Source organism: Atractosteus spatula, chromosome 4 (genome assembly GCF_055471065.1).
Source record: "Atractosteus spatula isolate fAtrSpa1 chromosome 4, fAtrSpa1.hap1, whole genome shotgun sequence".
NCBI lineage: Eukaryota > Metazoa > Chordata > Actinopteri > Semionotiformes > Lepisosteidae > Atractosteus > Atractosteus spatula.
The window spans coordinates 71,857,694-71,870,653 of record NC_142709.1 but is presented as its reverse complement, the minus strand read 5'-3'; the positions used below and the strand labels follow the sequence as shown (position 1 = coordinate 71,870,653).

Genomic DNA, 12,960 nt, shown 5'->3' with positions numbered 1-12,960 from the left:
CCGAGTCTCCCACCGTGCAGGGTCAGCGCCGACTGGAGGAGAGCCGCATCCCTCACTGACTGCACCACAAGCCTGCAAGTGCCCTGGAGTCCACAGGGGTCGTTGCATCGCTGTATCACAGATTGTGCTCAGCCAACTATGTGGCACCACTTGGGGAGTCTCAGTTATAGTCGGCTATTGACATTACCCAGGCTTGAACCCACGGTCCGGCAGTTCAACCTGCGCCCACCTTTACCCGTTGAGCCAGTGGGGAGGTAATAAATGTGATTTTAGCACTAATGCATGAATACGACATGTGAAACCACTGAAGAGCCTGATGAACGTCTCTACTACACCCACACTCCCGAACGTGCTAAAGCCCGAGGTGAGAGTCCCCCCCCATGCCTGCTTCCTCTCTCACCCTCCTTCTCCAGCACGGTGTAGGTGGCCTCCATGCCCGCGTGGATGTGATCGGTCACGTGACAGTGGATCAGCCAGGTGCCCAGGTACTCGGGCCTCATCTCCACCGTCTGGAAGGTGGCGGGAAACAGGTCGAAGACGTCCGTGCGGTGGGTGCCGCTCAGCTAGACCCAGAGGGACAGAGGGAGAGTCAAACACCATGTTTCCCAGACGAGACGGACGACTGGCACAAGTCAGAAGGCAGATTTTAGTGGTTAAGAGTCCCACAGTGAGACTCAGTCATGGCCACGGGGCTTTCTGTGCAGAGTAGGAGTTTAGTTCATTCTTCTGATTATTTGATTAATTGGAAGATAATACAGTACTTCTTTTCAAGACTGTAAAATGTGACTGGAAGAAAGGGGCTGTGATGTTGTGATAGGACCAGTACTGGGGCCGGTGTTGTGATGGGATCTGTGCTGGACTGGGGCCAGTGTTATTGTGGGATCTGTGCTGGACTGGGGCTGGTGTTGTGATGGTACCAGTGCTCTGCCAGGCCAGCCTGCGGCAGCGCAGTTACCTTGTAGTCAAAGCTGTGCCCGTGGAAGTGAACCGTGTGCATGTCCACTTCGTTGCCCATTCCCATCAGGTACCAGTACACATGGTCTCCTGCGTGCATCGTCAGGCCCTCCAGGTTTCCATATATCCTCCCATTCATTGCTGCAAGATACAGGGACGCGTCGGAAAAAACTCTCAAAATTACGAATCCCACTGGACCCTTCGAGAGCTGAAAGCTGATTTAATCAATTGTCCCAACTAGAAAACTGAAATCGATCAGCCTGTGATTGAGAACTCAGCTGCAACAAATCCTAACAGATCAGGATTGGACTCTACTCACTGAGGGAGGTGCTCTCCAGACTGAGCAGTAGTGTGCATGTTAATTAGAGCCCTGGTCTTGCTCTTTGACACACACCTGCTCAGTTCATTAACAGTTTCATTAAAATAACAAGCTGCTTGATTCGGACCTGTTCTACCCAAAGCCAAGAGATTTTAAATTAAGAAAGGTGAGAGCGGGAAGGCGAGCTCTCTTCAGTTAAGGACCTGAAAGCAATGGGAAATGATCCTATTTCTAGATCGATCAGGCACAGGGAGCTGCTGCGCCAATGTACCGTGCATCTTGTTGCTTTCGATGAACTCCTCGTCATCTTTGCGCGCCTTCGCTGGCTCCTTCACGTAGGTCTTGATGTTCTCATCCAGGTACCACGACTCGTTCTCGTCGAACACCAGGAAGAGCAGGACGAACTCCTCGATCTGCTTCTTCAGCCCGATCTTCCTCAGGAAGTCCTTCCGGCACACGACGATGGGGCCGATCAGGCCGCTGTACATGTCCTGAAAGGGAGTGACCACCCAGCGGTCAACAGACAGTGCTTTTCTGGACACCCCACGCAGAGCGCTTTACCAGTAATGGGGACTCCCATCCACCACCACCAGTGCACAACCCCACCTGGGTGATCATTGGATGAGCCAGTATGCTCCCCACACACCAGCTATAAGTGGGGAGGAGAGCAGAGTGGTGAAGCCAGTTCAGAGATGGGGATTATTAGGAGGCCATGACTGGTAAAGGCCAGGGGGAAATTTGGCCAGGACGCCGGGGTAAGACCACTTACAGAGAAACAGCCTGGGATTGTTAATGGCCCCAGGGAGTCGAGACCTCAGGATCAGTGCCTTTTTACGATTTATTTATAATGTCCCTGTCACTATACTGAGGCATTAAGACCCACACATACTGCAGGGAGAGCGCCCCCTACTGGCCCCACTAACACCTCTTCCAGCAGCAGCCTTAGTTTTTCCCAGGAGTCTCCCATCCATGTACTGTCCAGGCTCACACTGCTGAGCTCCAGTGGGCTGGCAGCTGTGAGCTGCAAGGTGGTATAACAGCTGGCTAGGAGAAGTGGTTTTGTAAAGTACATCCTAGTTCAGGGCATGGTTGTCTGTAAGGCAGCGATTCCCGCGGTGCTGTCACCGTGCTGCTGCTTGGGTTACCTTGATGAGGTCCGCTGTGGAGAAGTAGGCTGCGATGCTGCACTCTGCCTCTCCTGGCGCGGGCCCGCCTTTCTTCGGGATGATCCAGGTGTACTCCTGGATCTCGCCTGAGACGAGACAGGTCCGCTTTAGCTTTACAGGAAACCCTGTAACCCAGTGAAACACCTACGCGCAGGACAGGGCTGTGCGAGGCTCAGGGCGGCTTTCTCCTCGCAGACCCCTGTCCAAACTGCAGTGGACGAGCCCGGCAGTCTCCCAACCAGGAGCTGGCCCTGGGCCTGCTCTTGTCAGATCCAGACCGCGCAGAGCACGATGTCTGGTCTAAACACGCTGCCTTACCCGGTGCAGTTTCTTTAATCCTGGGACTCTCGGTCTTCACCCCGTGCGCGTGGATGGAAAAATTCCTCCCCGCCATGTTTTTGAACACAATTTTTATCTTGTTGCCGACCTCAGCGTGGATGATAGGACCTTGGGAAAAACAAAAACATTTTTTTCTTTGTTGCTTCAGTGTTGATGCTATGAGACCCAGTGAGCACAAGGTACAAGCCCAGAGCAGCTGCACTGGGTCTCCACCTCCTGCCCGCGCTCTGAGCGACGTTACGATCTCTGTATGCACAACACTCGAGACACTTTCAGACGCACATCAGCATTCTCATACAGCCCGGCTGAACGCTCGATTATTTCTTGTGGTTTTCAGCCTAGGAGTTAAGCTTCAAAGCTGCTAAGTTACTGTGTTGTCCACCACGGACCCATAAGAAATTGATGCTGAACTATATTCTTCATCATTAGTCATTGCAGACCTTCTTGCCTGTACTGAAGATCTCAACTACATTAACACACTCCATGCGTTAACATTTCACATCATTTCACATTTCACACACCGACATAAAAGCAACCTTTGCAACACATACCTAGGATCTCGAGGTGCGTCTCGTCCTCCCCCCTCCTCTTGGGTGTGGTGAAGGTGCGGTCAGTGAATTCCCTGTACAACACCTTCTTGTACTTGGAGCCTATGAACTTGTCCTCCTTGTTAATGAAGGTATTTCCAGGGCTGAGGACAACAAAACAGCAAATTGTAGACTGAAACAATGCTCGTCTGAGAGCAATTTTCTCTTAGAGATAACTTGTGCAGTAGGGATTTTTTGTTTTAATAAAATGGAAGATTCATATTCCATGTTCTATACCATTTAATTGATACTGGAGTCATTTCTTGACCTCTAGAGCTTTCCTAGAATTACGGAGGCTCGACTGCAAGTCTTTCTTCCTACGTTCGTTATCGCTCTTCAGCTGAGGAAGCCCCGCAGGGATTGTCACTGGGAGCGCAGGAGACACTAGGGTCAGGGCCTCACTGAGCTACAGCACTGCAGGGACAGTGGGGCTCAGCTTTCACCAGCTGCACTGCAAGCTCGAAGCCACAGGGAGGTGCTGTTGCACACCGAACCAAGGACTTCCGAGCTCGCTCGCAGCCCGGGATGGGGGGGGGCCCGGCCCAAACGGTACCTCTCGTCGTGAAACGTGTGCCTTTCCTCCTCCCACGTGCGGTTCGGAGAATAGTCCCATTCCGTCTCCACGGCCGCGATGTAGTACGTTTTGTCGTAGAAGAACGTGAGGTCTTTGCCGCTGTTCCACCAGCTGCATTTCTCCACTGTGTATTTCTCCTTCATCCCGCCTCTGTAGTGGTCCGTGGTCCTGCAGACCACGCCGAACTCTCCTGCGCACAGCGCACAACGGACGCTCAGCCGAGACACGGACTCGTACTGCACGCCCACGACAGCTTTGCATTTGTTTGGTCATGTATTAAAGGAACATACAGTAATTCAACTCAAAACATACTGCAAAACAGCCTAGACCTGGCGTTTGCACGCTGTCCTAACAGAATATTACCTGGCTGTAATGTTGTAATTCAAGCCTTCAACAAACAGACTAATCCTATTTCAATGCAATGTTTTCCTGTTTAAATAAAATAATATGCAAGTGTGGAATTTTTCCTCTGCTGTGGGTGAATGTGATCAGAGCTTCTGTAGTTTCATTTAGCTCCTCGACGGTGTGCACAACCTCTGCTCTCTCTGACAGCGGCTGCTGTGCGTGAGCTGTACAAAGTGAAGTCCGAGAATGTGCACAATGTTGAAAACACAGCGAATCCAGGTTCAGAACGGAAAGGGAGAAACATTACCTATGGCATCAGGCTGCATGATGAGAGTCTGAGAAATGTGTGGAAAGAGATTAACTACGTCTCTCCTGGTCCCCTTGGTAATGAAGGTGTTGCCGTTGAAAAATATACCGTGCATGTCGACCTCTGACCCCAGGCCATAGAGGTGCCAGGACACCTTGTCTCCTAAACACATTTTCAGTCCTTTCAGGTTGCCATACATATATCCATTGATTGCTGAATTAAAGAAAGCAAAAAGTTTATCAGAGACATTGGGAGTCATCCATACTACACTTTGTGTAATTAAACGATACTTTCAACAAGAAAGGTTAAACAACAGTCTTCTGTGGCCAGTCCTGTTCTTCTGGATGTGTAGAGATTACTGAACCTGTGAAGACTCACCTTGAAACCTCCTAGTAACCCAACAGCCACGGGTCTCTGTATGTCTGCATGTCTCTGCAGGTCATTCCACCTCACTATAACCTTCTGTGTGACAAAACTGTGCAAATGACTGAACTTCATTTTCTCCTCTCCCCTGTGTCTCTGGTCTGTAGTATCTGAACTGACCATGTGAGCTGGCATTGTCTCTCCCTTTTCTAACTGTGCTTCAAATCTCCCTCTCAAGACGTATTTGCTCCAGACTAAGAAGATTAAATTTCTCTCATGTGTCAATACCAAACAACGTATCCTTCAAAACTGTTTTCTTTCTGTTCCATGTAAAAATGTTTGAGTTGCAATCTTTTTAAAATCTTATACATGCAGTTGCACCAATGCATTATATACTTTTAGTACAACTGTCTTAATGCGAACCTGGCTGTGATTACTCGACAGGAATCGGGCAACTTAATGCTTGTTTTAAAAAACTTCTCTTCCTGGGTATGCCTGGATATGTGCATTGCGGTGAATGCATACAGGTGTTTTCTGGACACGGCTACACCTCAGTGCGTGAGGACTCGGCTGTCTGGTCAGTCTGATCCAAACTCACAGTGCATCTTGTTGGACTCATCAAAGTCCGCGTCCTCCTTCTGCACTGTGTCAGGAGCTCCGGCAAACATCTTAATGTTCTCATCCAAATACCAGCTCAGGTTCTCGTCAAACACGGTGGCGAGGAGATGGAATTCTTTGTCGATGTTTTTCTGAAAGATTCAAGAGAAGCTGTAAATATACAGATATCGTTGTGGCTGCACAGGGGGTCGGCTACAGTATGTTAGTTGAGTGTTAAGCTCCTTTCGCCAACTTGCAGGGGTTACTTTCCTGAAAACCACCGCGTTGAGTGTGAGGGAAAGGTGGGGTTAGTTTCTGACAGCTGCGTTCGATTCATCAACAGCAAACAGAACTTGTAAATTTCTCCCTAAAAAAACAGCACATACGCACATGCGAGTTGTAATTAAACATATCAGAGTAAAAACACAGATCAGTAAAATCTGATGTTATTTCCCTTAAATACTGAGATTTCAAAGCAGCGAAGGTCCTGATCACACTTGAGAGCTCTGAAAGCACGCGCGCGCTTACTGCACGTGGACAAGAGGAAGCTGAGCTATGCGCTGGGTGCTTAAACCTTCCTGCTGGCGGGACCAGGTCTGAGCTCTGGGCCTGTGCGGACCTGGGGGGGTCTGGGTCTCTACCTGTTTGCCTGACTTCAGGGTGTTGCGCTTGCAGACCAGGAGCGGTCCCACCAGCCCGGAGCTGGGGTCTTTCACGGTGTCCACTGCAGAGAAGTAGAGCCAGTTGATGCAGTCGGGGTCATCGGCGGCCGGCCCGCTGTCCAGAGGAACCGTCCACTCGTAGGTCACGTTGGAGCCGGGAAGCACGTGGGCAGCGAAGGAAGGCGTCACGTGACCTGGGAGTGAGACTCATTCCTCACAACACCTTCAACGCTGCACAAACACATTTGCGACTGGCCCAAGGCATTCACACGGCAGAACTATCAGATTTCCACAGTTTCTAGTGGATACCTTTATATATTTTTAAAATATGTCATTATTTACAGGCTGCAGGTCACACTCCAGGCAGACAGCATACCCAAGTGCTGTCTGCGTAGGTTTGCACCCTTCTGCTTAAAACATGCCCCAGTGCACTACAAGGGGCACAATAAATTTCATTCTCGGTCAAGTGTGAGCAAAACACAGGCTGCATGCTGAAATAGAAAATGAATGTAAGTTTCCTTATTTATGCTACAACAAAGCATTGATGCTACATTAAGCATTGCTTATTTCTTACAGCTGGTGTCTGAACAACTGTTAGGTGGTGTTAGTCAGCTAACAGAGGCTCAGTGTTTACTCAAGCCTTCAGAGTATTCACAGATCAATGCTCTTCCTGCTTGTTTACCTCCAGGAATGGAGTTGTACAAAGTCCCCTCGTTGTCTTTAGTGTACAGCACCCCGTGTGGCTGGATGCTGTAAGGACGGGTGGCGTTGTTCCAGAAAGTCACCCGGATGGTGTCTCCAACTTCAGACCTTATGACGGGACCTGCGAAAGGGACCAGAGTTCATTCTTAATGAAGGTTTACCAGCACGTGACCTACACTGTATTACAGAAGACTTCAATGGTTTTAATATGGCAGTACTCCTGAAAAAGGAAAGAGATGCAAGCTTCCAGGTGCGTCCTTGCTGTGGAAAGTGGACATTTCAGCAAGCATGAGAGACGTGTAAGCATACAAATATACAACCTCCCGTTCCAGCCTCTGAGGGCATTGCTAAAAACACCTTTTTTGCTTAAGCAGGGAAGTGGTACCAGCAATAGAATGCCGGTTAGTTTATCTGCAATTAAAAAGTCTATAATAAGAAGGAGGCTTCTCCCTGACTCAACAACAAAGAATGATTGGACCAATTAAGTAAATAAAATATCTAACGGAAAACATTCTCTTCTTAAATTCAAGGCTAACAACCCTGACCCGTAAAAACCTGATGTTAGGGAAACAGCAACAGGATGTTACTGCCCCTACATGCTGGAAGGCATAACGGGCAAACATCCATCTTCTTAAGTTATCGACTGAGATACAGAATAAGAAAATATGTTTGCTCCTTTTGTTGTTCTTGTCACACTTCCAAAGTAAAGTGCTTTTCTCCCTCTCTATAATCACAAAAGATTACGCAGCTTCCCTGTTTTAAGAGTCCATAGCTCTTTGATTACAAAACCCGCAAAACTATTTGCAAAAACATAAAGCAAAAACAGATGTCTACGTATGATATTTATGTGCATTACTGTACTGGGCACATGCGGTCTGTGTCAAACATCTGTGCCATTGGTGCCTGACATGCGGTCTTTCTCTAAAATAAAGAAGCGTGTGGGTCAGTACCCAGAATTCCCAAGTGCTCTTCCTCGGGCGTCCTCTCCTTGCGCTTTGTGAAGCTGTGGTCTGTGTACTCCACGTAGACTGCCTTCTTGTACTTTCCTCCAATCCTGTCGCTCCCAGTTTCAAAGAAGGGCTCCGAATCTCTGGTGAGACAGAGCTTTGGTCAGCACTGGTTTTACTCTGAACAAACAAAAAAAACAATCCTGCAGAAGTACAGCAAACTAGGGCTGAAATCGTTCGCGTTACACGATTTGTGCGATTAGCAGACCCGTTTATCCACACAGTAAGTGGATGAAAACATGGATAAACACACACGTGGCTCTGAAAGTCGAACATGCCCAGGTCTGGGACCATGAAGTGCTGCAGAGCAAAATGCTGCATCCTGACGGCCAGCAGTCTCCTCTCCTCTGAGAGGTTCAGGCAGGGAGCTGCGGCAGCATGCGGAGGCTGCCAACACACAAGTACTGGTTTGTTCCAATGCTGAAAGGAAAATAAAACATTCTGGCTGTGGAGCTTCTTCAGGTGTGAAGGCACCTTCAGGCATGTAAAGAAGGCTCCACAGCCCAAACGCCGGGCCTCCTCTGAGGCCTGAACTGCCCAGATGTCAGAGCGAAACAATTTTTAGGTTGCTGTTTTGGAAATTTCAGATTTAAAACTGAAGAACGGAAGTTGTGGTTTGTTCGGCGCACCTGTCGGATTTTAAGGGGTTTCCTGTGAACTGGTTAATCTGGCTGGGCCCATAATCCCAGATGACCTCTTCAGCCGCAATGTAGTACTGCCGGACTGTTCCTCGGGGTTTGCCAGGGTGGACTTTGGGGAAACAGTTCCTGACTTCAAAAAACGCTTGCATCCCACCTGAGATCGAAAAAGAAAAAGAAATGCTTTTTTTAAGCGTCACCCCTTCATTTCAGTCCGGAATGATTCATCAAACAACTGGTGTTAAATAGACTCTGGGCACACGTGACTCACAACGGTCACACTGCCGCTGCGACACTGCGTGTTGGCCAGGTCTCACTGGCCGTGAGGATGGTGACTGGCGTTTTCCTCTCCCGCGCGCTGACCTGCTGTGTGCTGCCGGTCAGCTCTAGCCTACTGATACCTCAGCCCTCATGTTACACTCTTAAATGCCAGGCAAGCCATGAGCCAAACAAGGATGTACTGAACAGACCATGCAGTAATAGTACCAAAGCAGTTGCGAACTGCTTGAGTTGCCACTTCTAGCAGGAACTCCTTTCTGGCCCAGCAGCGGCCCAGCTTGGGGAGACGCAGTGTAAGAGGACAGAGGCGCGCCTGGGGGTCCGTCCGCTTTACCTTCCACATGATCGTTGACCTGGCAGCTGAGCAGCCACTTCCCCGGGTTCGCGGGCACCATCTCGGCATTGACGAACGTCGCCGGGAAGAGGCTGATGGTGTCGACGTGGTGCTTCCTCTCCGTCAGGATCTGCCCGTGGAAAAAGGCGGAGTGGACGTCCACCTCGTTGCCCATCCCGAACAGGTGCCAGTGGATTTTGTCCCCCACGCACATCGTCAGGCCTGGCAGGTTTCCATACACGTAGCCGTTGATGGCTGGAAGAAAGGAAATGACAACAATACAGTGGCAAGCAGGGTCGGGAGAGAGAGATGTTACCTCAACCTGCCACTAGAGGCCACTAAAGGACTCTAGAATCACTGTAAATAAACACACTGGGTGATTATTGTGAATTAATGGAATTATTGGTTTACAGGGCACATTCTCACATGGGTATGATTAAGAATGGTTGGTATATAAAGTGCTAGTTGGTGTTGTAAATAGCAAACTGTGTTTTTCTTTTGTTGGTCTTCTGATGATAGAGACACTCCAAGTCTCTATGCGTTTTTAATGTGCTAAAGGCCATTGAGCCAAAGTAACATGTTGTATCATCCAAACGATGACAGTTTTATGAGATGCATCCCAGTTTTACTTCACTTTTAATCCAGTGTCCTGCGCTGCAGACTGGTTAGAAAGGCCATTGCTGGGACACTGTTTCCCTGAAATAGGACAATGTCAGCAGCTGGAAAGGTGTGTCAGGTACCCACAGTGCATCTTGTTGCTCTCCTGAAAGTCTTCATCTTCTTTGTCCACTTTGTCGGGAGCAGAGCAGTACGTCTGGATGTTGTCATCCAGGTACCAGCTGAGGTTTTCGTCAGACACCGTGAACAACAGCGCGTAGAGGTATGTGGCCGCGCTGTCGCCGAACACGTCCAGCGTGCCTGAAGGGAAGAGCAGAGCCAAAGGGACTGTGACAGCTGACCGATCTGCTTAAAAACCCTCTGGGAACGTCCACACGTCCACAGCGCACGCGAGCGGACCGCAGACCACTCTGTGTGGGGCGTGTGGTAAGGCCAGGGGGTGCGGGAGGGTAAGGGTTAGGGTTATGTGCAGAGAAGAGCAGGGACACCCCAGGAGCTACAACTCGGGAACAAATCGGAAAATCGGAAAGGCAGAGACAGAAAGAGGGGTATTTAATGAAACACCTTTTTCCATTTGCATTGAAGACGGTATGAGAAATCTGGAGGAAAAGGTCTTTTTCTTAGAGGGGACCACTGAAGGAGAACTTCACTAAGACACTAAGAACGTCACGTTCCACCTTTCGGAGCTGTAATTCCGCGTTTCACCGCTGTTACCTTTTCTGCAGATGATGAGGGGTCCGATGAGGCCGGAGGACACGTCCCTGGGGGCGTCGATGTGTGAGTGGTAGATTCGGGTGAGGCAGTTGGTGTCGTCCTTGGCGGGCGCGTGGGGCGTGGTCATCTCCCACACGTACGTGTAGTTCGCCCCAGGCTGAATGTGGTCGTCCCTTTTGTCTCCGTTGCTGGTGTGGTCGGGGTAAAACGCACCTAAGCAGGAGCCGCAGGAGCAAGAGCAACGAAGGAGTTTCAATCTTTCATTTCAGTCTGGGCTTTATAAAACCCCGGACCTCTAAGCCTGAGCTCCTGGAGGCTTTCTAGGAGTTTCTGAACTATGAACTGACTAATGTCGTGGGGAAGAAAACTGTCAATAAGGCCAGCTGTTGGAACAGCTCCGTGACTTTATCAAAGCATGCGAGGTGCCCTCGGAGCAGGAGAAATGAAAGAAGACAGGTAAGCAGGAATGGAAAAGATGTTTTCAAAGACCGAGGACAAACAGAAAAGACAGACTTCTCATCTCACGGTGAGGAAGCAGTGGGCCCTCATGCCATCTCGTGCGAGGGCACTACTGCAGCATCTCCGCTGGGATGTGAACCCACACCTGCCCTGCGCCCCTTCCAGAGCCACGCTGGGGAGAGCGGGACCCGGGCTCGGTCTGCGGCCTGTACCTTCGTTGTCCTTGGTGTACTTCATGCCGTGGGAGTGGAGGGTGTAGGCCCTCGAGGCGAAGTTCTTCAGATGGATGACCACGGTGTCCCCCTCCTCCGCCGCGATGAGGGGCCCCAGGAAGCCCAGCCACTGCGGCTTCTCCACCTCCTCCCTGTAGGTGGCGCTGGTGTACTGCAGGTAAACGGCCTTCTTGTACACGCTGCCGATGCGGTCCTCCCCACGCCGCAGAAACGTGGCGACGTGCCTGAGACACACCACCGAAACATTGATCGACGGATTGACCGACTGACTGAGTCATGAACATGAGTCACTCTCTCACATAAAGAGGCCGTAGTGCATCTTAATTTAATTTACTTTAACTGAAACAGGCAGGATTATGTCCCGCAGGGTTTTCGTTAGATCAGTTTAGTATTATACACACAAGTTTTTTATCATTATTATTCTATTTGCAACTTTCTGTTTTTTACTTTTTTAATTCCTCTCAGACATCTTCAATAATCGCTTTGTATTTACGATCGCACGTGGCGCTTTAATTTTTTTTTAATTCATATTCCAAAAGAAACAAACTCTACATTGCAAAATATAGCGAACAAGAAGCCCGTTTTTAAGAAAATGTTTTTCCTTCCACAATAAACGTATTTTTCACTCCGGTTTCAACAACACTCACCACAAGGCAAAACACCGGCGAAAGATCTGTTGTGCAAGCCGTAGAACAACATTCTTCCCAAAATACTTTTTGCTTTCTCTTATAATTTTTGATTGAAAGAGAGCTAGGCGAAAGGTCTGCGCAAACAACCGAGGTCGCTTCGCTGTTGCTCAAAGACGCGCAATAATACGATTGTCCGACGCGTCGCGTTTCCTTCAGCCTGGTGCGTTGTGCTAACATGCTTTATTAACCCCTCGCTCGCTGGCTGGTTGGTTTAAAACGGTGTCAGGCTGGCGCCCGATGAAGTTTGCATCTTAATTATTGTTTCCTCTCACAACGGGGCTCATTTCTACACTATTACGTCCTATATCGAAGCTACTGTACGCAGCGACGACAATTTCTATACAACGTGATAACAGGCTCCGAGACTGGAGGAGTCATCACAATACCTTGTTTAAAGGGAGTTTGTCCTGGCTATGTCGGAGAAGCAGCTCTGAGGTAGTGTGTGTGTCACAAGCTCAAAGAAGAGCTGAAACCTGTAGCTGGAAGTTTTGCCCTTACGAATGAGGTAAAAGGCAGAGCTGTACAGACCTCAGGCACGACCACAACACCAGAAAGGATTAAGGGTGCTCATTGTAATATGGCACGGCACAACATACCGTTTTACTTTAGAGCTCTGGTGATTTTTATTGTACTAGAACCTCTGACATCTGTCATAAAATGAGAATACGGTGACTATGGCTTCTGTCACTTCTCGGATTAAAATAAATTCTCCCACTTTTATACGTACACACTGAAGGAAACAACCAAACACGTATGCCATATACAGTATTTTGTAAGTAATGACCTTTAAAACAATTTTCTAATAATGCCTCTGAAGTTTATTGTAAGAGATACCAGGAAACCATGTTAAAGAGATTTTTTTTTATAAATACGACATGCATACTTACTCATCCTCATTCAAAGACTGGTTGAGAATCAAATTCATTTTACTTGGTGCATAATCCCACTGTACTTCCTTGATGCCTATAAAATACTCCCTCTGAACTCCACACACCGCGCCGGTCAAGCAGAGCAGCAGGGACAGAACGTTTCCCAAGTAGGTCATTCTGCTGAGTGAAGGAACAAGCCTGGGGT

General features: G+C 48.9%; 1 protein-coding gene across 1 annotated transcript in view; it reads right to left on the bottom strand.

Annotated features, from left to right (window-relative positions):
• The window catches only part of cp (ceruloplasmin), a 13,364-nt gene extending 404 nt beyond the window's left edge, over positions 1-12,960 (bottom strand). The window contains exons 1-18 of the mRNA XM_088915088.1: positions 12,774-12,960; positions 11,177-11,421; positions 10,506-10,718; positions 9,918-10,091; positions 9,174-9,428; positions 8,552-8,717; positions 7,866-8,005; positions 6,896-7,036; positions 6,193-6,407; positions 5,553-5,703; positions 4,592-4,804; positions 3,919-4,129; positions 3,330-3,469; positions 2,758-2,886; positions 2,419-2,525; positions 1,545-1,764; positions 956-1,095; positions 401-563 (exon numbers count right to left, since the gene is read on the bottom strand). Coding sequence (XP_088771214.1) covers positions 401-563; positions 956-1,095; positions 1,545-1,764; positions 2,419-2,525; positions 2,758-2,886; positions 3,330-3,469; positions 3,919-4,129; positions 4,592-4,804; positions 5,553-5,703; positions 6,193-6,407; positions 6,896-7,036; positions 7,866-8,005; positions 8,552-8,717; positions 9,174-9,428; positions 9,918-10,091; positions 10,506-10,718; positions 11,177-11,421; positions 12,774-12,931 — 3,181 coding nt within the window. The 5' untranslated portion in view covers positions 12,932-12,960. The remainder of the gene's footprint in view (positions 1-400; positions 564-955; positions 1,096-1,544; positions 1,765-2,418; positions 2,526-2,757; positions 2,887-3,329; positions 3,470-3,918; positions 4,130-4,591; positions 4,805-5,552; positions 5,704-6,192; positions 6,408-6,895; positions 7,037-7,865; positions 8,006-8,551; positions 8,718-9,173; positions 9,429-9,917; positions 10,092-10,505; positions 10,719-11,176; positions 11,422-12,773) is intronic.